The 25,342-nt window shown below is 38.3% G+C and overlaps 1 protein-coding gene across 1 annotated transcript in view; it reads left to right on the forward strand.

Annotated features, from left to right (window-relative positions):
- Nucleotides 1-21,873: 21,873 nt before the first annotated feature.
- Nucleotides 21,874-25,342, forward strand: part of LOC107040995 (lachesin) — a 131,105-nt gene continuing 127,636 nt past the window's right edge. Inside the window, exon 1 of the mRNA XM_015261380.1 lies at nucleotides 21,874-21,948. Coding sequence (XP_015116866.1) covers nucleotides 21,924-21,948 — 25 coding nt within the window. The 5' untranslated portion in view covers nucleotides 21,874-21,923. The remainder of the gene's footprint in view (nucleotides 21,949-25,342) is intronic.

A 25,342-nucleotide genomic window follows, 5' to 3' on the forward strand; every position in this document is an offset into this window, starting at 1 on the left:
TTTGGTTGTTTGTTGGGTCGAACTTGACGGTAAAATGTCGCCAGATTGCACCAGCAACTTCAATGCTGAATTTCAATGCTGAAATCCGTTATTCAACCACTTCGTTGGTCGCACCGTAAGCGCCGCGCCGCATCAGCATAAATCGACATAATGATAAATTTGAAAGATCTAGGAAAAATCTGAAAAAATTATGAGTGCACGCGGAGAGAAATATTCAATAACAATTGTGGTTGTTGAAATTCAATGAAATGTGATTGTAGGAGATTTTACGGAACTGTCACGGAATTTTTCTAGAGCCTCGCGTAATTTTTTCCTGAATCTCCTGTGAAAAATTACGATACCGTCACTTAAATTCTCTGAGTCGATTCGATTTTCTGAGTCTATTTAGAAGAATGCAATATAAATGTTGAGATTGAAGTTCTCCTGAGGACAAATAATCCACGATTCCTGAAAAATTAATGTTTTAATTTATAATTTCAAGTGTTATCTTCAGACAAAATATCCATTGACGCAGCACAAAATCGATCACCGTTACCCAGAAATTTCTAAAAATTAAGTAATTATTAACGTTATGGCAACACATTTCCTATGGTCATTTTTCAATTTCGCTTACCATATCCGAATGGTACCCTCAAAACAGCACGATTTCGGTGTAATTTATCAAGTTTTGAATGTGCGTCCTACGTCCATCTTATCCTACCGGCATCAGTTGTGATTTGATAAATTTTGATTTCGTAATTTTTCTTCGTTTGAAAATCTTACATTAGAAAACCATTAATTTTCCGCTCGCATTGTCTCCCGATCCAAATCGAATTAGATGAACCGATAACTTTACAGGAAGGTCGTTAGTCAATGGCTTTCTAAGGAAGAGGGGAACAGACGGAATGAAAAATGAAGCCATGAATTTAATCTTAACGAAGACATCATGCCAAAGTAGTTTGTACGCCTAATGTAGTCCTAGATTCAAGTATCAAATGGGTATTCCAAGACTCTCGTGTTTCGCTATTCATCGATCTTCATTCTTTGCTAATACCCGCCGCCTCTGAGCAAATATACCCGCTGACTTATGTCGGTCAATACCGAGCGAAAACACACGTTTCTCCCCTGAGTCTACATCGCGATGAAGTGATTCGGTTGCGCAGCATTTTGGATCGCAAACACAACTGCAAACATTCCGGTTGGAGACAGACATATTTTGATTTCCTGCTTTGCCTTCGCGAGGAAATAGACAGATAATGATAAAAACTATTTTCGACACTGTCCTCGTGAACTCTTGTGGAAGGCGTAATAAAGAGAATGAAGAGCGCAGATTCATTCCTAGAGGTTCAAGGTAAAAATACCTCAGGCAATTCGTCTGCTCCGTTCGCCCCCACAAAACGTGGAAATCAGAGGGTTGCCATTCTTGAATCTGATGGATTTCGAAGTGTACTTTGCATGGAGTGAAAAATCTTGTCGCAGTCACTGCACTGCGTATTAAAATTTCATCCTATTCACCCTGTGTTAGCTGATTTCCCACGGGTCACGGCAAATTTTTGCCTCAAAGTCTCCATTTATGAACCGAGCATTATAATGTTACTGGGATGTGGTTATCTGCGAACTGAACCCCTGCGGATGGCAGGAAATATTGACCTTCTTTTCAACTTGAATAGAAGACCTATTTTTTGTTCATAAATCCGCACGGACAAAAAAATTCTAGAAAAATTGTGGCACTGGTACATAGTGCCACAGTGTGCACAGGTATACTCGGAGAAAAAAGTTACTCGCAGAAAAATTACCAAACAGGTCAAGTAATCGTGGAACAAATTCGATTTCTAGTACTTTTTCATCTTAAACAGGAAAAAACGTCCGAGAAAATTTACTAAACGTGAGGGTTATTCCTACCGAAAATATAAAATTTACTCGCATCACATCAAAAACTATCCTTGTGAACGTAAAGAATTGCTCCAATTTTTTGTATAATTTTTCTGCAACGGAGAATGATTTTTACCGACTCCCTTTGGTAAAATTACCTATCCCTATTCATTCTCATGGAACGATTCGAAGATAATTACATTTTATTTGGTAATTTCGAAACAATTTTTGTTACAGAAAGACTAGAATTTTTCAACTTATTTGAAAATATGAATACCGCACCAAATTCTATTGAATTTTAAATTAATTGAAAATTTACCATAATTTCAATCAATTTTTCTTGAATGATTTGAATGAACGCAGTTCTCGTTGATTTTCTCATCGAATCGTGAATTTTTAATGACGAAGTAGCTTGAGATTTCAGTGAAACTGCCACTTGGTAAACGTTTCCAACGAGTGTACAGGAAATTTCACTCATAAACTTCTAACAGTCTGTGAAAAATGCAAGAAATCGCTTTGAAGGAGGAAATTAACAGGCGACGTGTGGAGAATTCCAGAACATCTCGAAAGTATGACCTCTTGTATTTACTAATGAGTGAGATGGCATGGAACAGAAGGATCGAGCCCTCTGACTATTCGAGGCCGAGGCTAGATACCTCTATAGATACGCGTTCCAGCAACTTCTCACTAATTACACCCGGCAGCCGACGAATGTAGCGAGGCTCGTGACAAAACCTTGGGAGCACTATCTGTTAATTGTTTGCTCTTCGGTTGCAATGAAATCTCGAATTCCGTAGATTCATCTCAACTCTAATTAAATTTTCAATTTGCATATCATATAGAGGCACCCATTCACCTTTCAAAATAGCATTGCGCGAGGAAAAATGATCATTTGCATAAGAACACGTCTGCAGGGAATAAGGTGAGGGCAAGGGTCAGAGGGAAATTTATTTTGCTCAAATTTCCTTAATAAAGTTAGCACTTTCCTTATGAAAACTGTAACGTGAGCTGCGAGGTAGTACCGGTTTGAAACGATTACTCTCTGCATGTACAGGCGCATGATATCATCGTCGAGTTATTTCCAATTATTCTCTTAAATAGAATTTCAATTCATAGGTATCACAGGAGCATTGGTACAAGGGATATAAATTGTCCTCTTCGGACTCCATATTTAATGAAATATAAATGGGAAAGCGCCCGAAGCACTTTGGTGATAATAAATTCATGAAATTCTCGTGGTAGAATTCGTCGGATTTATTCCTATTGTTATTTTATTTTAACGAACACTGTTGGACGTGATATTCCACATTTTTATTATTTCTTCTTTTCAAACGATTCGATTTCAAAGGGATTAATGACTATTGTGAATCTGAACCCGTCAACATTCAGGTGAAAATAGAATCGGGCGTTGATAAAATGGACTCATCGAGAGAAAAATATGGCTTATGAAACAATAGCATGATTTTATTAGTTAACAAAAGCCGCAATAATTTTTGATTTTACAAATTTTTGATGCTGTAAATTTCTTTCAGTTTTGAGATGGCAAGCGATGCTTGATATTTCAAGGACCGCTTGAATTTCCACTCTCAGTCTGACATTGAATGGCACATTCTACTGAATTTTTAACCCGTCGGTAGGCGCACTGTGGGACTTCCTTTTACATAAATTTACAGCTCGTAGGAAATAGAATCTATAAGTGCAAATATTTGACTGAAATTTTTTCATCGTCATTAATTTTCAGCAGGGATGGTTAACAATCTTCCGATTCTTAAATATACTAATCGAAATTTAAAAATAGTGAAATAATTGATAATGTAAATTTTCAATTGATGATGCATTGCATATTTAAAAATATGGAACTATCAATTTTTTATTAAGTTGATAACACTAAATTTCTTACAAGGGATGTGCGATTATCCACATAATCGTCAATCTTCCTAATTCAATTACTGATTAATGAATAATTCGAAATTTGACTATTTAAATTGATGATTACTTCAATAATTAAAATTAAAGAGGGCTATTAACTAATTGACTACTTAACAATTGAACAGTAATTATAATTTACGGATATGGCTATCCCTGATTTTTAGGGACTCATCTCGAATTTTTAGGATTAAATTTTTATCATAAAATTTCAGTGATTAAAACGAGTTACTCTAGTTGATGTCCACTGTCCCGAATGATCGATGATAAATTCCCGAAAATCGGCCATGTGTCTGAAAATCAGAACTCTTTCTTCTCTGTGAGCAATATTTTTATTCTCCCAATTCCTTTGCGCGTTGTTTTTCGGATGCATTTCGATTGTGATTGCATGTAAATATTGGGAGATGTTGGTAGCAATGCTCGATATTTCAAAAATATTCAGCCTCAGGCGCTTGACCTCGAGCTAATCGCGACTGCATCGAGAATGATATGGATACAGCCGTCGGTGTCTTTTTGGGAACAGCAGCCTGTTCGGATGTTTACCTCTGACCCACCTCTCTTCGTCAGCAAAGCCTTCCGCTTTCCCTCTCAATGGCATCCCCTTTGGCCATCTCAGTCCCTCCCTAGCCCGGAGCCCGCCACCTCTATATACACTGAGATGTGGATATATCGGGTTACCATTGGACGGATAAAAATCCACTGGTGTATCTGTTCGCTTGCATCAAACGCTCTAGTTCTCTTGCTCCATGTTTTTTTGCTCACTCGCACTTTTCCGTCACGCTTCGCTCGTTCAGCGCTCTCAATAGTCGCATCAATATTTGTCCAATGCTAGCGTTCACAAGTTTTTTACCCCACCAACTGGGTAAGCGATGCTCGTTCCATTTTAGAGAGCCCCAGGCAAGAGTCGGTTGTCGAGGAAAACATTATTCTAAAATTCGATAGAGGAAAAATAACATGAGTAGAATTTACTCTTCTGATGAGCGGTGTCAGTGCGGGTGAGCCAATTTGATGCTATTTTCTGTTTGTTTTGAAATCAATTTTGTTGGTGCAGCTGAAATTCGATGTGGTCGCTTCAATATTCTTAATTGGGGTGGGTTTTGAAATGCTGCTTATTTGTGAGATTTATAGGTCATTCCGGACTTTTCTCAGTAATTTTTTGAAATTCAACTTTCAAGGATATTTGATAAGTAATTTTTAGGAGAGTGATATTGTGGGTTAAGGGGGAAAATAATGAAATTTCAGATTTTACTGACAATTCAATGGAATTAAAAATTTTTGAACAGCATTGAGATGAAAGTTCCTCAACCTATTTGAATTTATAATAAAGTCGTGAATAGAGAATTGGAATTCTTCTGATTTCTACTAATTTTCAGGGAATAGTCGAACTGAAATTTTGAATTTCCAAACTCATCGTGAAAATTAAACACCACATACGATTCAATTTTCCGTAGACTGATAATTCAGAAAGGCCGTTGCCTGAATTTTAAAAATTTTCCATGTTTTTCAGTCATGAAGAAATTTCCAGATTCGTCAATGACGAAATATCCAGAAATTTTACGTAACATTGTCGTTGTTAAAAATTCCAAGCTTTCAACTTGAAATTTCAAGAGTAATTTTCTAACAGTATATCCTTACCGCTGTGAACTAATTCAAAAAGTTCTCTCATACAGACATTGACGCAAATCCGAATTTCGAGAAGACCCATGGAGGAGCATACTTTGGTTCGTCGACTGCCCCCGAGAACGGATAACTCCATTAGTTTCCGTGTCTGACCAACTTACGCTGAGCGATTGGCTTTGTTCGCCGGATGAAAGGGCCGAAGCATTTCCGCGAAGATTCTTCTCGACATGTTTGAAAGCTGGAAACCCTAGACTAAATTTTGTTAAAACCTTCGCTACCCTATTTTCGCAGAATACAAAAGAATCATGATTTGGATAAAAAACAGCAGATACAGCGAAAAAATCAAAATGCAGCGTTCTCCATTTTATCGATGGAGATTGAGTGCCAGAAAAAATTAAACGTTGAAAATCCTGGGGGCTCTTGCGTATAAGCGAATAACGCAGTGGATTGAAAGTTCATGTTGTTCTCCATTGCTCTTTTTGCTTCTCCCTTCGCACCCTGTGCGCGCATTGCCGCGGCGAGAATCCAGAAGCTGATGCGGGGATATCGAGGGAGGAATGCAGGTGCGAGGCACTGATCCGGCATGCTAGGATGATCATGGTATACCCGATGAAAACCGCCATTCACTAATTGCTTTTCAATTTACGTTTGATCCGATATGTCCGAACCGATGCCAATCTTCTTTTTTCCGGCGGGGATTATGCTATTAATAGTTTTGGCAATTCGTTGGCAATTCATTGAATCCATTTTTTTTTTCTATTTTCACGTTTTATCCGTTATTGAATGCAGGGTAAGGTTTCCTGAAGCTTTACGTTTTCGAGAATAGGAATTACATCGATTTCGTTGTGTAACCGAAAAAATCTGTTTCAACGACAGATCTAGCGTAACATTTCAAGAATTAAAAAAAGCGAAACGCTGGATTCTTGTCAATGTAATCAAAATGGTTACTTCTTCAATATCCGTAAAATTTAATTCACGGATTTGCATTTCGTTTGACGATTACTTTCCATAGACGAAAATTTGCTACGAGTTCCCGGATAATTTTTCATTAAATTTCCTCTCGTTGTATCATCACAGTCTGTGGCAAAAACTTGTTCGTCATTCCGGCCGTAAGGCAGCGCGTAGCGTTCGTAGATTGCTGCCTACAGCCGGAATGACAAAAAATATCATTCGACATACGGCCTAAAAAAACTTGTCTAGCTCATATGATTGCAGCCCTCGCCTCCGGCTCTGGCTGGAAACTCATATTCGCCAGAAATGTTTTTTTCGGCCCAATGGCGAAACATATGTACTATTTTTTATCCTAACAATCTCAGTGCATATACATTATCCGCTAGACAGTGTACCTACTCACTAATTGGTTCAAAATGCTGGCTCTCAATTAAAACTGACCAGATTCTCTGTTCCCAAATATAATATCATCCGGTTGCCATTGCGAATGTGAATAGCATGTCCAAATCCGAATAATAGAAATTCCCGAGCAATGTCTGCCATCTAATCAACAACTAAATCCCTAGTAATTCCCGGGTCAGGAAACAATGGTTTCATTGTCTGTCAAACATAATGTGAATGCTGTAAAGTTTGTTCGATGGTTGGACTGGCTTAATGAGGGACTTCGTGCATCGCCCTTCATCAATCTGGACAGCCCAAACATGCAGCGAACAATTCCCAAATTCATAATAACTACTCTACACTGAATAAACAACTCATTGTGCGGTTCTGGAGATCCATCTCCAAAACTTGATAATAGCGAACCGCGACTGCTGCGGTAACACCGAATGAAATGGAATTTCTTGTGGAATTGAATGTTCGAGAGAGCCGGAAGGTTTCCATGAGATCACATCAAATTGATGGTAAACCATGCAGGTCATAATCCCAAATATATTCGATGTGTTATTATTTTCATGTTGGATCGTGGGGGAACCGGCCTTTGTACATATATATGAGTACATTATGGAAACAGGTGGCGGTTGAGATTCTTTTGGCATAGTTCAATATTCGGGGCTTGATTTAAACTCCGGGCGTGCCAAGGGTCGACTCACCCCTCATCGTATTTACCTAATGATGTCTAATGTGCCTTCATCTGCCAAAATGTAAATATTCAATGAATTAAGGATATTTGAGCGGTTTTTGGCTATTGGATTTCTCAAGTTCGGGAACAATTTTTCAATTTTGTGGAATGTTGCACCGGAGTTTTGTTTTGTCCGGTGAAATTTCCGGTGCACTTCGTGGAAAGTTTTATTGTATTTTAGTTGCACTAACATTTTAAGAAATTTTGTGATCAAAAATTCAGTATTTTATGAAAATTTAATGGAAAATATAGATATCAGCGCAATTAGTGCAAGAAAATTAATGGTAATCAGGAGAATTGAGGTAAATATCTTCTTGAAATTTAAATAAATTGAGGATTCAGCATAAGTTGGTAATAAATATTCACGGTCCTGTTGAAAATTCTCATCTCCCTGCGGTTCACAAATTTGAAATTCCATTGAATTTTTCCGCGCTAAATCGGATCCAATGTCATTCTCCTGAAAGTTTTTTTTCCAACAATGTGGGGAAGCACTAAATTTTTTAATGATAAAAAAATGGTTGTCACAGATTCACTGTTAGAGCTTCTTCAAATTTCAGTTACAGCTCTATTAAACATTGTTTGGCCATGCACTCATAGAACGGATTAGTTATTGTTAACGAATGGATTTTGGTTGGAGGTTAGGGTCTATTCGGTCCCACCAAATGTTCATTCATTAATCGTTAACGAATGTATATTTGAGGAGCCTTCTTTGATTTTACTTTCGCCATTCAACTGAACCATTCGCTAACAATTAACGAATATTCATTTGGTCATATTCAACTCGACCATTCGTTAATAGTTAACGAATCTCGTTTGGAATAAATGAATCATTCTATCAGTGTGAGCAATGACCAAAATAGAAATGAAAATAGGGGGTAATGTAAAAAATTATACTGAATCCAATAGCCAAAGAAAATTGCGAAGTATTTGGGCAAACAAAGAATTTAGAACATATTGTCCATCTTATTTCTAAATGATCAACTTGTATTACCATGAAAGAGAAAAATAAAATTTTGTTTTGAGTGCTTCCAGTTTTTAATGAACATCCTTCAATTTCACACTTTCCATACCAGCACGAAAAACAAATTTAATTTTGTAGATAAGGACCAAATAGTTAAACTTTGAATGATTCTATTCAGACCACCTGGAAAATGCCCACAACTTCAGGGGTAGGATGTATCTCGTTATTTCAAAACGAGAATGTAGCACTAGAGCACGTGTCAGCCGGGAAGGAATGGCTTCATGGATTTGGGGTTGAAACGCACTTGAAACTAACGCCACAAATTGGACACTGGGTACTGGGCTCCAAGCATAACAATTGTTCGCTTCTTCCCTGCCCTGGATGGTCAATTCAGTTTCTCTCGGCACATGAATCAATACTCCATGCATGACCTAAAATGCCAAATTCCGTTAGTCAAAGTAAGAGACACTTTTGAATTAAACGAAAGAGAGATGGAGTATTTTCCGACCGACTTACCCACATACTCAATACCAATTTCTGCTGATGACGCAGACGACGAGAGAAATTCATCGAGAGAACGTCATATCGCCGTTCGATGTGATGAGTACGAGGAATAAACAAGATGGCCAAGTTGCTGCCAGGAGTTGCTTTACTTCTGGCTGTTTTCATATTTGAAGTATAAATTCAAGAATTTCTGAGTTTGCTGTGTTGCTGACGTGAATAAATATGTACCAAGAGAGAGCTTTCATTTTCGAGTGAATATCTGTACCCTTCTGCGGATTGGCCATCATTTCCGGTGGCTTCTTCGATGAAGGAATCTGCCAGTCAGTGGCAGGTCTTTCCATTCCCTGAGCCACTGCAGTTTACTTACCACCCGCTACTGCTTCACTACACCTGGCTGGTTATGTACAGACCGTCGAAAATTCAACGTCCTCGGCTCATACAACCGGAAATACAGCCTCTCTTTGGACAAAAGGAGAAGCACCTCACTGTTGAACTTATTTTTTCGCTCTCCGCCCGCTCTCGATCGATGATAGTTCTTATCCTCATTCTTCCTTTCAAGAAACGGACGCTCAACCCCGGCACATCACGTACTGTATTCACATGCAACTCTTGGAAATGCCAAACAAATATTTTCTCACCTTGTGCACTGCACATCACTGTAGCTTACTACTGTCGAAAATATTTTGCCGGGGAAATGTTGATTCCTGGGGAGAATAGAAAGATCGGAAGATTGAATTGGTGTTGCACAAAGTTGGGAGAAAATTATCAGTAGTACAAGAGCTTCAAAATCATCAGGTATTCCCCGATAACTTCGTTGCAAACAAATGAGGGTGTCAAGTCTTGCAGGTTACCAAGTTCCGAGCGCTGGAGCGAGTGTAAATCCAGAACACCATTTTGAAATTTCAGATTTCATTAAAATTGCATAAAATTCTAAATTTTTGAGCAGCGGAAAGACGAAGATTCTCCAACGTAGTCGAATTTTCAATTGAAAATTCAGGAATAAATTGACCGGATTTATTCTGATTTCTATTAATTTTTGGAAATGATTGGGCTGAAACTCACAGTTTCCACGAGTTTTTCCTTAAAATTGGAAAGTTTCAGTGACGAAATTCCTTGAAATTCCAGTGGAACTAATAATGTGACGAAAATTTCCAAGAAGTGTAACGGAAATTTCAGTCAAAAATTGTTAACAGTGTAGAACTCCTCTGTGTGTTCATATCCCGTCGTTAACGTTCGACAAACGTTGTTAAAACAAGGAAACAATCATATTGCGTTCCCGACGGATTCACCGTCGAATTTGTGGTCGAAATACCAACTTCACTAATGCGATCAATTATTCCTCATGTAGTTCGCTCGAGATTCTCAATCCATACCTCTGAGCCAAGAGATATATATTTGCGGTCGAGGGGGAGAGATGAAGAGGTCCTCATTCTGCATTGTTTCTCTCTGTTCTCCACAAATTTCCACTGACAGTCTGCGAGTGTAGCCGTACCAGGAAGTAAAATGGCCGCCAGTTCTTTTCTTCAGTAGTTGGATATTAGTTGGAGACTCGTCGGATACCACTGAACCCCTTACTCCCTAACTCTTCTTCCCTCTTTCATTTCTGGGTCTCTCGTTTGATATAGAACACTCTGGAGAGTCTGCGGGGGCAGCTGCCGAACGACCGATTCGGTCATTGTTTCAGTGTAATTGTCGGACAAAGACAAACTTGTTTCATTCAGCGAATCTCCACCTCCCTTTTGAGGCAGAATTCCCATCTGTTTTGGTGATTGTGTTCTAGTTGTTGACGGAATTGTTGTAATTTAATATGCTGATTATTTTCATCTTCTGTGAAGGTCTTGAAGGAGACACTATTAAAAAACTTTATCTGGAATTTCCTGTCGGATTTCTTGGAACGAAATAGCGTTTAAAAATCAATGTATTTTAGTCTCACTCCATAAAATTCCTTAGTCTGAGGTTTCCGTGGAAATTGTGGTTATATCTCGTGGCGACCACATGGTAGCCCACGAGGAATACTGTGGACAGTGCCTATTTCACTCTCACACGCTCCACGGTAACTTTGACCGTGGATATACGGGACGTTTTCCCGTGGATTCAAGGAAATTTCTACCGTGGACATATGGGAGACCGTGGACACTCAACTTTTACTTCTCAAATTAAATCTAGACTAGAACTAGTATGAACAACATATTTACTTGAGAGAAGCAAATTATTCTCAATGGCTTCTATCTCAGAATGTCTGCGCTTCACAGAACTCGAATGAATTCTCATTTATCATTCATTCTCAGTTTATCTCAAATGATTCTCATTTATTCATTGAGATGAATATATTACATTTCGAAACATTGAAAGTGCATAAAAAAATCATAAAACCAATGAATACATAATACCAATACAAGGATATTTTAATAATAATAAATGTAAATATTTCACGTGAGGTGAAATGCCTGGGAGAATTAAGGGATTGAAGAAAAATTACTTGTCTCAATTGAATATGTCTCACGTATTGGAAATTCTCAGTGCAGTTTTCTCTGTAATCTAGATCTTCCACTACTCCTGGTAATTGCCATCCAATTACACCCGAGGAGATTCACGATGAATGCTCAGCATCACTCGACGGGTGTTGGGTGGCGAGCCCTTGGTGTAAATCTCAATCGATTATTGGACGCCTGGTGCTCCAGAGGAGCCAAGACACTTGAGTATCGACGCTTCCGATGATGCTGTTCAAAGGCCCCAAACTCGTCCGGAAATTGGATAACTTCAGCTGAATTGTGTTTTGGATTTGTTCATGCTTTAAAAAGTGACATTGCGTTCTGAAGAATTTTGTTTACATGCAAGACTACAGACCGGAGGAGTTTAATGTATTCACATAATTCCTTCGGCCCTGTACGTACCTCAGGAAGGATCAGATGGGTTGGGGCTAACAGCTGGTGCTCTCTCATTACAAAACTGGGATGCGAAACTAGCAAACCCTTCTCTGGACATGACTTGAACTGTTGTCTAGTCCGTGTCAGATGCATCTCGCATGAATCTCTCCTCTCAAATAATGATTTTGCGTGATTAACTGATGCACTAGGCTTCAGCCGGAGGAAATGGATCTCTCGTTTTAATGAAGTGATCCGAAATGGAAAAAATTACTGGGGTACTCAACGTTGGACGGACATGTACGCTGTACATTTCAACCGTTATGAGATACACGTTTTAGTTCGAACGACAGCTATCGCAATTGCCACACATTTTATGGATGCACATTGTAATCAATTTAGATATGAAATCGGAGTACATTTCAAATTCTGATGTAATATCACATCACCGAGAGCTGTTTGATTTTCGAAAAACCAAATTACCTGAGCCAAATTGATTAGTGTGACTTCAAAATTCATTTTTATGGAAACGCTCTGCGAAAGAGCGTTTCGTATCATTTTTACGTTTTCTCGCGTAATTTTTCCTCAATTTTTTTCTCTGTGTAGGGTGAAAAAAAATTAAATCGGACTGTTCGATCCGGAGAAATTGTGGACAAAATTTTATTTACATACGTTAGTATGATGTTGAAGTTAATAAATGTCCAGCGCGAGATTTTAGACTTCTTGCTTCATTTTTCTATTATCTAAAACGAAATTGAATTGATATTTCATTCTATGGAGCTACTGGATACGTGATAACGATCATACTCAGAAATCCATTACTTACCAAATGTACGCAATGAAAATAAAAAATGATTAGGAGAACTTTCCCTGAAGTCAATTCTAAAATTGATTCCTCTAGGGGATAAGCTCTGGTTGTCGTGAGGAAAACGCCAAGCAATAAAAGTTCATGTTTTTAATTTCATCATTAGTGTCATCAGTACATTTGCTGAGATGTATCATTGGATAAAAATAATAAAAATCTACAGATTGATGAGAATTTTTCGTGGTATGACGTGACAAAAGGATATTATAAAACTTTGAACTCATATTTTATTCTTGTGAATCTTATTTGCATTTTCGTATGGTATTTGACCTTTCATTAATCCAGTGATATTGGGGGTTCACTTGATATATTGACCACTCGATATCTTGAATTTTTAATTCAGGAAATGTTAACAATACAACAAAAACGAATGTCTGAATTTCACACGCCGTTTGCAGACTTTTTTCAGACACTAAAAAACGTCTGAATAAAATGAAAATTTGTCTGAATTTCAGACGAACAGGTGGCTAAACATCTTAATTCATGTTTGAAATTGGGAAAAATTTTCATACTATTCAGACGTTTTTTAGTGTCTGAAAAATATACAAAATCTACAAAAAAAAGATGTGTAAAATTCAGACATTCGTTTTTTCTGTGAAATACATTTAGTTGGAGGGTGTATTCGAATAGTTAATGAATTTCGTTTGGAATACATGAATCGTACTATCAGTGCGTACTGCAATAAAATTGCATCGTTCTATATCGTTCAACCGCGCTAATTTGATTGTCACTCAACTAGTCTGACTAAACTAAACTAAACTACTTCCACATCTATGACGTGAGAATAGTCGAAAGAGGCTACAGCCTTTCGAGATGTTTGCGACATCGTTTCGATTTTGAATGCGTCTTTTAAGTAAAGAATCGAGACAGAAACGAGGACAATAATTTCGACCAAACTGTTCTTTCCAGTCGCTTCATTTAATAGATAAATTTCTAGGTTCGAATCCTGCTTGAATATATCCACTGTACGCCAAATTTTCCTGCACAAAATTCCATTCGAATTCAATTACAACCGGAAGCGTTTTACATGAATAAAAGACTTTCCTCATTCCTCCTCTCTGCTTCTCCACATGCCATGCACGCCTTTCCCAATTTCCGAAGAGCAAAAAGCAGCCAAACGAAACCGTCCAAATACGTTACCATGGACACAACGAGGTAGACGACGTTTACGATATACCAAGAGAGTTTGCCAGATTGCGTTGCGAATCAATTAAGCTCCGTGGACGTAATCAGTGTATCGGGTTGCAGTGAAGACTGAGACGGAGAGACTATTGGGTAGAATGAGGGAGGAGAAAGATTCACGTTCCAATCAATGCGATTGGGTATTTACGAGCTGAGTTCTGGTACTTGGTGTTCCTCAAGTTCTTTATTGGATTTTTTGGAAGTAAGAGGAAATCTTTGAGGGGAAATTGTTCGGTCGGAATCAAATTTAATCCGGGAATGTCATTAAAGGTTTAGATTAGATCGGCGTTCATTAAGTGCAGGACCAATGGGGAAGAAAGAAAAACTAGTTTTGAATATGGAAAGAAATTGATTCCGTATCGTCGTTAGTCACGTGGGGTGTACACACCCTTTTTTTCAAAGATTTTTTTTCGCACTTCATCATTCATTAAGGCGAATATTCTTGAGCCAATTGATTTTATTTGGTAATAGAACATCAGAGCTTTCATTCGCGCCTCATTTGACACTAACTTTCCGAACATTTTACAATGATGTTATTATTTAAACTTTGCAGGTCTGAATTTAAATCTCAATATTGAACCGCTGGGAAATATTTTAAAAATCTGAAAAAAATGAAAAAGTTTACTGTTGAAGAAACAGATGATGAAATAATTAATAAATTGCAATTTAAGATATTTTCGAAAATGTTCTTTATAAATTTGAAAAATGTATGGCAGTGGCCCATATCATATATTTTTTAAATATATTTTTTGATAAGAGTAAACTTCTTTCAAGTAAATATAGTCTACATACTAGGAAATTTTTCTCTCAGCGTGCGGCTTACTGAAATTCTGACATTCTAACTCATCACGTGACGCCAATGAGGTCTGATTGGTCATGATCCATTCCCGGGGAATAATCACCTCAGATATTAATATTCACGAAAGAATTTTGTTAAAAATTCCTGCAATGCGTTTACGCTGCGTCACTTCTAGAACTCAGGTTCAACTTTTGATAGAATTTTTTCCGCGTGCATTTACAGGAAATGCTTGTCAAGATAAATCACAGAAATTGAAATCGAAGCTTCACCATCTTCACAATCGACGCTCCATTTGCCGGTTGAATTCCGATGCCATCAGCTAATCACCGTGATATGCCACCGTGGCAGAACAATAAACGAGTGAAAAAGTAGGTGAAATGATAGTTGCCTCCTGTCCGTCAGATATAGACATAAAGTTAACCAGTTACCAACCCCTGGCCGGAGCTAACTCCGCGAATATCTCACTTGCACACCACCACAAGTATACACAGACGAGTGGAGGTGATGAGGGAATGGTGTGGTATATTTCTCGACTATATACAAGAGTAGCGGTGGAACGGGGGTTGAACGTGATCTTTCATAGCTGCTTGATTGCCCCAGGCCCAGTGGTGGAACTATTGTCATGACAATGTTAACCGCGATATTGGCTAATCCGGTCAAAATATTTAAAGCTGATGAACCGGCAACAATAAAAGGAGACACGTTGATGAAATCAAGATCGTAGGAAACTTTTGCCGGGGGACTTTGGCTGGATTCTCAGTAGAGCGGGATGAACGGGGTCGTCTCTCAATGGTAGAAACCCGTTGGAATTCTCACCGAGAATTCAGCCAATGATTCATAGTGATACGACAATGTGAAACAAGATGAGAATGTAGACTTGGTATTTGACGATATCAAATTTTGATTATTCTTCATGCAATCTGCCTTCATTGCCCCAAGTCAGAGGGGAAAGAAATCTGAAAAATGAGTTTAAAGTCTCTGAGGTATTGCTGCTTTTGTATTCTAGAGGCGTTGATGGGTACGGCATCACGTCGCTACCTGATGTGGCGTGTACGCGGAAAAAATAGGGTTAAGAAAATAATAGTGGATTGCATCTCGCGATAATTGGAAAATTTTTATTGACGTTTGGCAGTGCTGAGCATTATCGTGTGCAGCGTCGGGTTTTCTCGGGGATGAATGGATAACGATATCAAATGAGTTCATCAGAATGGATTGATCGTGAAACTTGAGCCATTTCCACGATACGCTGTAAACCAGAATGATGTGGGTGATGGATATTGATTCCATGGGAATCCCATCGGAAGTCAAACATATCACATTTGGCAGAGGAAATCTCTATCAGAGATGCCGTTGCTCAAATCGTTCATTTCTGTGCTTCAGCGCTCCTTTTATCGCGAATATCTCCTGAATTTGACTGGCGATCCTCGTTATTTGCATGTACATGGTGAACGGGGAATGTCTACTTTAGGAGCTTAAAACTCTAGTTTATGTCAAACTTTCGATGGGCGATTGATCAATCTGTGAATAAACGGGTTCATGTTTAAACAACATCCGTTAAGTAAACTTCGTTAGATAACCTTCGTCAAAGAAATTTAGTAACTACAAAAAATAGAACTACTTGAACTTCGAAAAACCTGAAAAAAAAATTCAAAAACTCCAGGAAAATGATGCAAAAAACACAAGAATAGAGCATTTCATGAATACCCGCGAAGTGTCACGTAAAAATTAGGTTTCAGTGTACGAAATTCCAAAGGGGAAATTTATTTTTCGCTTCAGATGTTTTCTGTTGTCAGATAATTTTTCCTGAAGTTTTTTCTCCGTGTGGGATGTGGCTATTTCCTACAGACCCGACGTTCATTTCAGTGCGTCAGTGCTCCTTTAATCAGGGACATGCCCTGCATTCGATTGCACATTCCCTTTAAATTACATGTACAACGGCCTCATAAAATGTCAATATTCTTCAAGATTTTGGAACTCTATTGTTTCCTTCCTCGTCAGGGGAAAAAGTGGAGGAAGTTCTTCATTCATTCTGTTCATTCATTATGTTCCACTCTACTGTTGACCGTAATTACCGGGTGGATCTTCTGTTATTCTCCCAATCATTTAATCTTCGTAATAAGACGATTTTCAAATCGGTAATAATTTTTTTTTTCGTTGCGCAACCCACCCAAGGTGGTTTGACGTTTTTGACACACCGTGTATACAACAAGGCGTTATAATCTATATCTGTGTGTGCTGTCCACTGAGCCGCATGACAGCTAATATCCGGCCAGGAAACTAACCCCTGTCTTCCTCCCGCTGTAACCAGTGACTATCGCATTCCCGATATCAAAAATAGGAGAAGTCCATTACAGTGTGTGATGATCCTTATGATAGATGATTCTTACCAACGGAGACTATCAACTTCCGGACCTGTCTCCTCTCTGCTTCCGCTACTATCTCCGCAAGCCCTAGACCCCACGGCCATCCGTCACCTGCGCATATACTGTGGGCAATTCAATTGTTCATTTTGAGAATGAGATGTCAATACACTGAAGGGACAAATTACTTCTTTCCAAAAAGTATAAATTACACGTAAAGATAAATTTTATCAAAAGGGAATGAATTCACTTGTGGGGAATCAACGAATTCGAAGGAAGAAATTTGAAGGTTTCTATTATGCAGAAAGTTTTATTGTGAATATTAAAATTGTCTGGGACATCATTTGAACTGGCGGTACGGAAACATTATTCAGGGTATCGGATTCCTTTGATGGGAAGATATATTGACGACAACAGAATTTTATTTTCAGGTTTGTAATTAATTGATTGAAAGGTTTGTAATTAATTAATTGGAGAGCTGGATCCTTGCCCTTCCTAAGCTTTGATGCGTTAGTGGGGAGCACGTTTGCTCAGTATAGATTTATGGATAGATCCTTATTATTTATATCCATCCAGAGTTTTTTCAATCTAGTGTCAAGTTGGAGGAAAAGTCGATGAGTAGACGTGATGCGGTAGGTAAGGAGCATCGTCAGGATACATGCCAGGAATGCGATTCGCAGGGAGGATGGTGTAAAATGTGTTGGTGAAAAGTCGAGAAAGTAATAACTGGATCCAATATTCGTTGCATGTCGCCAGCCCCCCGGTTGACAAGAGTGAAATTCTGGGTACAGTGAAGGATTCGGGTAAACCACTATCTTCGTATATCATCTTTGTCTCTAATGAACGTTAAATGATATTTTTCCCTGCAAAGAAATGAGTGTGACAAGTTTTGCCGGAAAATTTTTATCCTGTAAAGCTTAACACTTTCATTTTTTTTGTCTCGGGGTATTACAAAAAAAATTCTAAGAGAATTAGAATTTAGAGAGAAAAAATTTTCGCTTCACCCAGCCGGGAATCGAACCCGGGTCTCCCAGATATGAGCCGGGCACAATACAATTGAAGAATTTCAGGAATTAGTGGCGCTCTGTTACCCTTTAATCGCGTTGGTAACTCCTCCGTTATTAGAATATCACATGAAAACTAAAAAAATACAGGAAAACCTAAACGTAAAATACGTTCAACAAACCGTACATTACACTTAGCAAAATGTAAAATACGTTTAGGTTTTTCTGTGTAGGGGATTGCTCAAGAAATTATTGGTTCGGTCCATGATGGATCACTCATGTGAAAATTTCGTTCTGTTCATTTTATTCCACGAGATGATTGAGTAATACGCATCCAAAGTTTAATACCGCCTGGGAATAAAACCAGAACTTGAATACATTTTTGGGCGCATTATAACTCCCATCAACTTGTTATACCAATCCATATCATTTATAAATTCTGATGGTAACCTGTAGGGTTGAATCTACATCAATCATTGAGGAGCGAATTCGTATTCCCCAATGCGAATGAACCATTAAATTTCCGATGATGGATGCAAGATGGGAAAATTGATAAAACAGAATTGCAATGCGCTAGAAGAAAAACAGAAGGAGCACGGTAATTTGGTATTGTAATGTACATTCAATTGGAGCAGTTGGCGTAAAACCAAACGATGGGGACATTACGATTTCATTGTATCCATTGTTTCATTAGTTTCCTTATGGCACAATGTACATTGGCTTCGATTGTTTCATCGGTGATCGCCTCGATTGCCTTGTTAATTACTTGTTTCACTTCCTAAGTGAACTCTGAGAAAGAATCCGTTTGAATCAAATAAAACTTTCTATCGGAAATTTTTCTGATCTTTTCGACAATAATTCTGTTGGAATTAACGGATTTCAATTAATCGATTTGATGTTTAATTACATGAAATAGATAATTTATTCATTTAATGTCGATGAAAAGAGAAATGGAAACCGAATGTAATTTTGCAAGAAGCGTTATTAGCAATTATTTGAATAAACTCAGGTATTTAATTCAAGCAAGGTTTATTCAATTCTAATGAATCACTACTCTGGCTGTTGTGTCATTTTATGGTTTTGATAATCTTTATAAAGCTCGCAACAAACGGAAATTAAGATTGACCTGAAAAAATGGAATTGAAGAATCTACAATTGAAGATGGTTCAGCCTGTGAACAACAATTATTAAATTAACTCAAAGAAAAACAAATAAAACGTTTATTTAACATATCTTTTATTGAACTTGACATTCGATATTTTTCATTTTCAGCTGAACAAGCAAATTCACTGATCAAAGTAAAAATCAATGGACAATAAAATACTTGAAGAGATTGGAGAATTTATAATTTTCCAATAATTTTAGCTGTGATGGCATTACATCCTCATTAATTGTGATCAATTAATAACTTAATTAATAACTTGATAGTTATCATCACCGAATCATCAACGGCCTTCGACGAATGATCCCTAACACCCATTCTCCAATCCCATCAGGCCACATTGGAAGTGAAGTTCTGATAACAGCCGTAATCTCTCAAAACCTCTCGAGAAAATCGGAGATTGACGGTGATTTTCTTCTTTTTCTGAAGGTGTACACTTCCAAATGAGCTTATGGAAGTACACGTCAGGTTGGCTCCCTTCTGCTTCGCGGAGTCTCACCGAGCGGACGCGATGCCCATCAGGAAACTCAACGAGGCAAGCTTCAAACTTACATCAACGAAATGAAAGCCTCCCCCACTACTCCAGCTCGTTCGCATTTTTTTTTAGTTTTTATTTATCCAAGGTTGTTCCCCGAGACTGTTTCACTTCTCTTCGTACATCCTTACACTTGCAGATCCATCCATCTTCCGGTGTGTCGAGTCAGAAATGACTAGCAAGTAGGCGTCTCGTTCGCGCAGAATGATGTGTATGTTTGAGAACGAAGAAACTAGACAAAAATAAGATAAGAGAGATCCGAGTTTCGAGGCACGTCACGCATTCTCCCTGAAGGGAAATGGTGCACATACAAAACAGTGATGTTAAAATAATCTCACCCTGTTACACATGATAAAAATGGTGAAACTTCTTGTGGAGATTGTTACGAAAGAAGGAAATATGGGCGGTTTGACGGAGGGAATTTAAATTAAGGGGTCATTGTTGTGGCGGCATTTCTCGGTCATGATTCATCAGTATTCTTCAGTATATTTATGGCGTAATTTTTAGTCGATTTCGGTTATGGGACGAGTTGTGAGGAGTCATCAGCAAAATTGATTCGTCCAAAACTGAAGATGTTTCTTGATTTAGATAAAATGTTTACAGTAGAAAACAGAAGGAAATATGGGCGGTTTGACGGAGGGAATTTAAATTAAGGGGTCATTGTTGTGGCGGCATTTCTCGGTCATAATTCATCAGTATTGGTGTATTTATGGCGCAATTTTTAGTCGATTTCGGTTATGAGACGAGTTGTGAGGAGTCATCAGCGCAGCAAAATTGATTCTTCCAAAACTGAAGATGTTTCTTGATTTAGATAAAATGTTTACAGTGTTAGACGGCGAGAAAAAAGGACCAATGGTCGGGAATAAAACATGGATTTACGCGTAGGAAATTAATCAGTAAGCGGATCATGATTTATTTTTTCTACATTTCTATCCCGAAATGTAGTTCAAATTTATGTGAATGAAGTTGGAATTTTAATCTCAAATAAAATTGAAAAAATTGAAAATTGAGGAAAAAATGGCTCATGAAACCCTCTCGGTAGAACAATACGATAACCTACCTACAGAATCTATTGACGAAAAAGAAATTTTATTTTCCCAAAAGGAAGTGTCCGAGAAACTGTGCAATTTCGACGATAACAATTTTCTCTTTAAAAAAATTAAAGTTGCTTCTTGAATTTATATCCTGCAAAAATATAATCTTCACTCTATAAAACTGACTTGACATAATCAACCCCTCACCCAGTTTTCAGTGAAACTAGTAGATTCCCCCGAAAGACGTATCAATTCCTTCCTAGACGCCATCTCAATTTCTGCCTCAACCAGAACCTTCAGTATCCGTTGAATTGTGCAACACGTAGCTCGAAGGTGGAATAATCCCCTGTAGACGACTCCTAATCGCCAAAAATCGCGATGACCTTGAAAAAGGGCCCGAGAGTCCCCGACGCCTTCTCCAATCTCTACCGGTGACCTTCAGCCGTCCTCGAAGTCCCCCAAAACTTCCCATAACAGCCTGAGATCTTCAAAAATCTTAATTCCACGAGTCGCTCCGCCTCCGCTGGAGTTGGTGGGCGGCGTCACAATCCCTGGGATTGGGTGTACTCGGTGGTAGGTTGCGATTTACCACTTGGCTGGTGGAACACCACCGTTCGGCCGATGCGCAGCGCCGAAGAACAACAGACACTGGGACACCACGCTCCCGAGTGATATCAGTCGACGCCGAGCGTCTCCCGTGAGCGGTGGCAGCACGCGCTTCCGCACCTTCCGGACCCTCGTGTACCGAACGCGCGCGATCTTTCGAAGGAATTGTGACGCACTCTGGTTATTAATTCCGGACTCGTGAGCTACAGGAGATCATCATGGATTATTTGGATGTTATTATCACGTTCGAAGTGGACATAATATTTTATAAAATTCCTAGCGAGTGAATTTTGTTCTGACAGCCAGTGAAATTTAATTTAAAATCCTGGAGTTTCACCTGGTGAGAAGGAAATATTTCTCGTTTTGTTGAGGATGCTCCATTGGAGAGTGAGGAACTGTTCGAAGGAACTTAAAACTCCTGAGACTTCAATTCGGGAAAAATCCCGCAGGATAGTGCATCTGAAAATACCTAATAATATAAGTGCAGTGTGTAGATTCTTGTGTAGAATAATTTGCGGTCTGACAATGACCTCTAGGACAATTCTCCTGGTGTCATGGGTCCTGCTCCACGCGGCCCACATGAGCTCCGCGGCATTTACAACAGGTAATGAACGTGAAATATGTGTCATACTCCATTTTACGTGTCTCACAGAATGAAAAAAGGGGAACAGACGAAAAGGGGAGAGGAGGGAACACGAATAGTCCATTAACTGCGCTCATCATTCGTAATAAAAATCGTGGGAGATTAAGGTCCCCGATATTACCGATCGTTCAGAAATTTGGTAGCCAATTTCCGTGATTATATTACTTATATTTAGTATCGGCCGATCGACATTTACGAATTGCGAGGCTTTGCCGCGGATCGTGTTGGGGAGACTACAAACATGTGGACAACTGTGCGCCCTTATACAGTCTCGTGCTACCCCGCATCTCGCAAGTGCAGAATAGCGGTCCTCGTTTTCATCCCCTCTGTTGGCTCTCGTTGAAATGCATTTCTAGGACCACGCGTGTTAGTTCCGGGGGGTGGAGCGAATCAGCTGGTAATCTCCGGGTTTAATTTTAGACGCTAAATCAGGGGCCGAGGTAATCTGCCATTTCGTCGAATATCTGTTGTCCTTGTCGTGTGATTACCGAGCGAAAAGATCGTGTGGAATAGAACTGCATACTGTTAACAATTTTTGGTTGAAATTTCTGGTACACTTTTTGAAAATTTTCATCGAGTGACAGCACCAGTGACATCTTACGTAACAAAATTTCACAGAAAAATATTGCGAATTAGATCGGGAATTCTATTAGATTACTGTTGAGCTTTCTTTTGCTTTTGGCTTTATGGTATTCAGATATTTTTTATAAAAATTCGTGGGCTGAAATTTTCGAAGGTTTTCTGTTTGATAAGGTTAATGAGAAAAGAATGAAAATAGAGGGGAAAATCTTTGAGAATTTATGTCGATAAATTCCCATACAAAATAGACAATAGAAAATAGTTTCTTTTAAACATACTCTCTAAGAAAAAAAGCGCCGTAAGGCAGCGAACTTCTGCAATGGAATTGGCTGAAAATAGAATTCAATAGAATTTTCTATCGATTTCGCTAGGTTTTTCTATGAAATTTTTTCATGCGTGATTCCAAGGAATTTCTTCATCTGATTTGATGGAAAATCAATGGAAATTTGGAATTCAAGTTCAATTATACCGCGAAGATTAACAGAAATCAAGGAAATTCACGTAAATACATTCTTGAATTTGTGATTAATCGGCAATTCAGTGTAAATTTGTACCGCACCTTCATATTTTAGTTGGAAATTCAAGTGAGTCGGGAAATTCTCATCTTCCTGCCCCTTAAAAATTAAGAATTTTATTGAATTGTCAGTGTAATGTGGAATTTCATTATTTTCATCAATTTTTGGTTTCCCTTCAAATTTTAATTTTTTCTCTAACAATGTAGATGGAAAGATCGACGGAATTGTAAATGTGGGGATTTGGTAATACTGAGAATAATGAGAAGATATGATGGAGGATTTTGTTAGCTCGAAATGGAATGCTTGGAGATTACACAGTTCGGCTAATATCGAGGGCGTTGAAATTACGGCTTTGCCATAAACCGTTGAGACCGCAAGTCGCTGTTAGTCGGCTCCCTTGTAACATGGTACATAATTCATGAGGTTTTCGAGGATGGTCTTGTCGAGCGACATTGTAAAACAGGGTGGGATGGCTCAATGGGTTTTTGGTACTCATATTTTTATGCATAATCATGTTCTTGGCGTAAAAATAAAGGTCATCCTTTGAGGGACGCCTTTTATTAAAAACAAAGGGATCTTATTCGAAATAAATTCTAAGAATTGGGGATAATTTGAAACGTCTTTTTCTCTCCGTGTCTAATTATCCAGGGTTTTTCCAGATCAAATGAATGTCATCAACTAATTCGGATGTTCTCTACAGACAATAATATTAATGAAATGATGATATTTGACGAAAAAAATAAGTTCGTAGAAAAGTTCTAACTACTTCATTAAAATTGTTCAATTTCCCCCATTAAATCTGTACTTGTCGCTAAAATATTCGTATGTGAAATATATAGTTGTTGGGTAGGAGTAATTCTTCTGCCCCAAAACATCCTCCAGTGTAGGTTATTAGGGCGCTACTCGTTAAATTAATTGCGTAATTTGCTCGGAATTACAATTTTCATAACCAAAACCATAATTGAACTCCGACTGAATCTGTGCGTATACCTCCTTTGTATACCTCATAACTCCGAAATGGCGGTAGTATAAATTTCAAATGTGTTGCGTATAGCTATGGGCCAATCGGAGCGCAGCTAAATTCGTTGGCTTCTCCGTGAATATCAATGTCAAATGTCGATGGTAAAATTCAAGCGCCCATCAAGTTTGCGATGAAATTATTTCGGATACACATCTGCATTTGAAATTAGAGATGCAAGTGCTTGAACTCGAATCGTCGGTGTGGCTGCATTTAACCAATTACGAGACTGACATGGAATTCATCGTGGATATCTAAAAGTGAAGGTTTCATGTTGCTTGTGGCTTTTGCATATGACACTGAAAGATGTGATTGGATGGGTTATTCAGTAATTCAAAATGAATGGATATAATTGTTACTGTGAAGTGTATAGTGACGGGGATGTTAAGTGCGAAGCGATCATTTTATGAAATACTGCGAAATTCGAATGTGGGCCATTATTATATGTTTAAAATTGTACTTTGAAAAATTCTCCGCTTGAAATTGCCGGTCCACTTCTCGAACATGTTCATCAACTGACAGATTCACTGAAACTTCACGAAATTTCATAATGAAAAATTTACAATTTAACGAATGAATGAATGAAAACAGGAACTTCACATGAGCAGTATTACCAGATCGTGACGTCACCCCATTTAAAATTGTACAGGTTTTGGCTATAAATCGCCAAAATCTGGCAACCCTGCACATGAGTTCAATAATTTCATGAAAATGAATAGGAATCAATCGAATTTAGGTAAATATACTTTTGAATTTTTAATTCAATAAGAAGTCAGTGATTCATGATTGCTACAATTAATAATTTAACGGAAAAATTTGTGTAAACAGCAAATTTCAGTTCAATTACTCCAGGGAAATTAATGAAATACCCAGAAAATATCGTCATCTCCCTTGAATTCAAACATTTTTATCAAATACTCGCTTCACAGCAGAAATAACTTATTTCACTCCACCACATCCCCACTGAATTTCAAATATCCCACTAATTTCGATTATTAAATATAATGTAACAAGAGGTAACCAGTAGTAACCTGAATATACCGGCCGATAACCCAAAACTTTTGCCAACCCTCCATAAACTTTTCCATCCCCACCGCAGCGTAAAACCCCAAAATCTACTTGACTAAAACTTTTTTATCTCAATTCCACAGTCCCCCACATTACCTGAAACCCTGCATTACCAATATAAATTATTAACGGGTTAGATAACACTCGACCCCCATCTTAAGATCCCCCCCCCCCC

The sequence above is a fragment of the Diachasma alloeum genome, unplaced genomic scaffold (genome assembly GCF_001412515.2).
Source record: "Diachasma alloeum isolate Michigan unplaced genomic scaffold, Dall2.0 Dall_scaffold_00176, whole genome shotgun sequence".
Taxonomy (NCBI): domain Eukaryota; kingdom Metazoa; phylum Arthropoda; class Insecta; order Hymenoptera; family Braconidae; genus Diachasma; species Diachasma alloeum.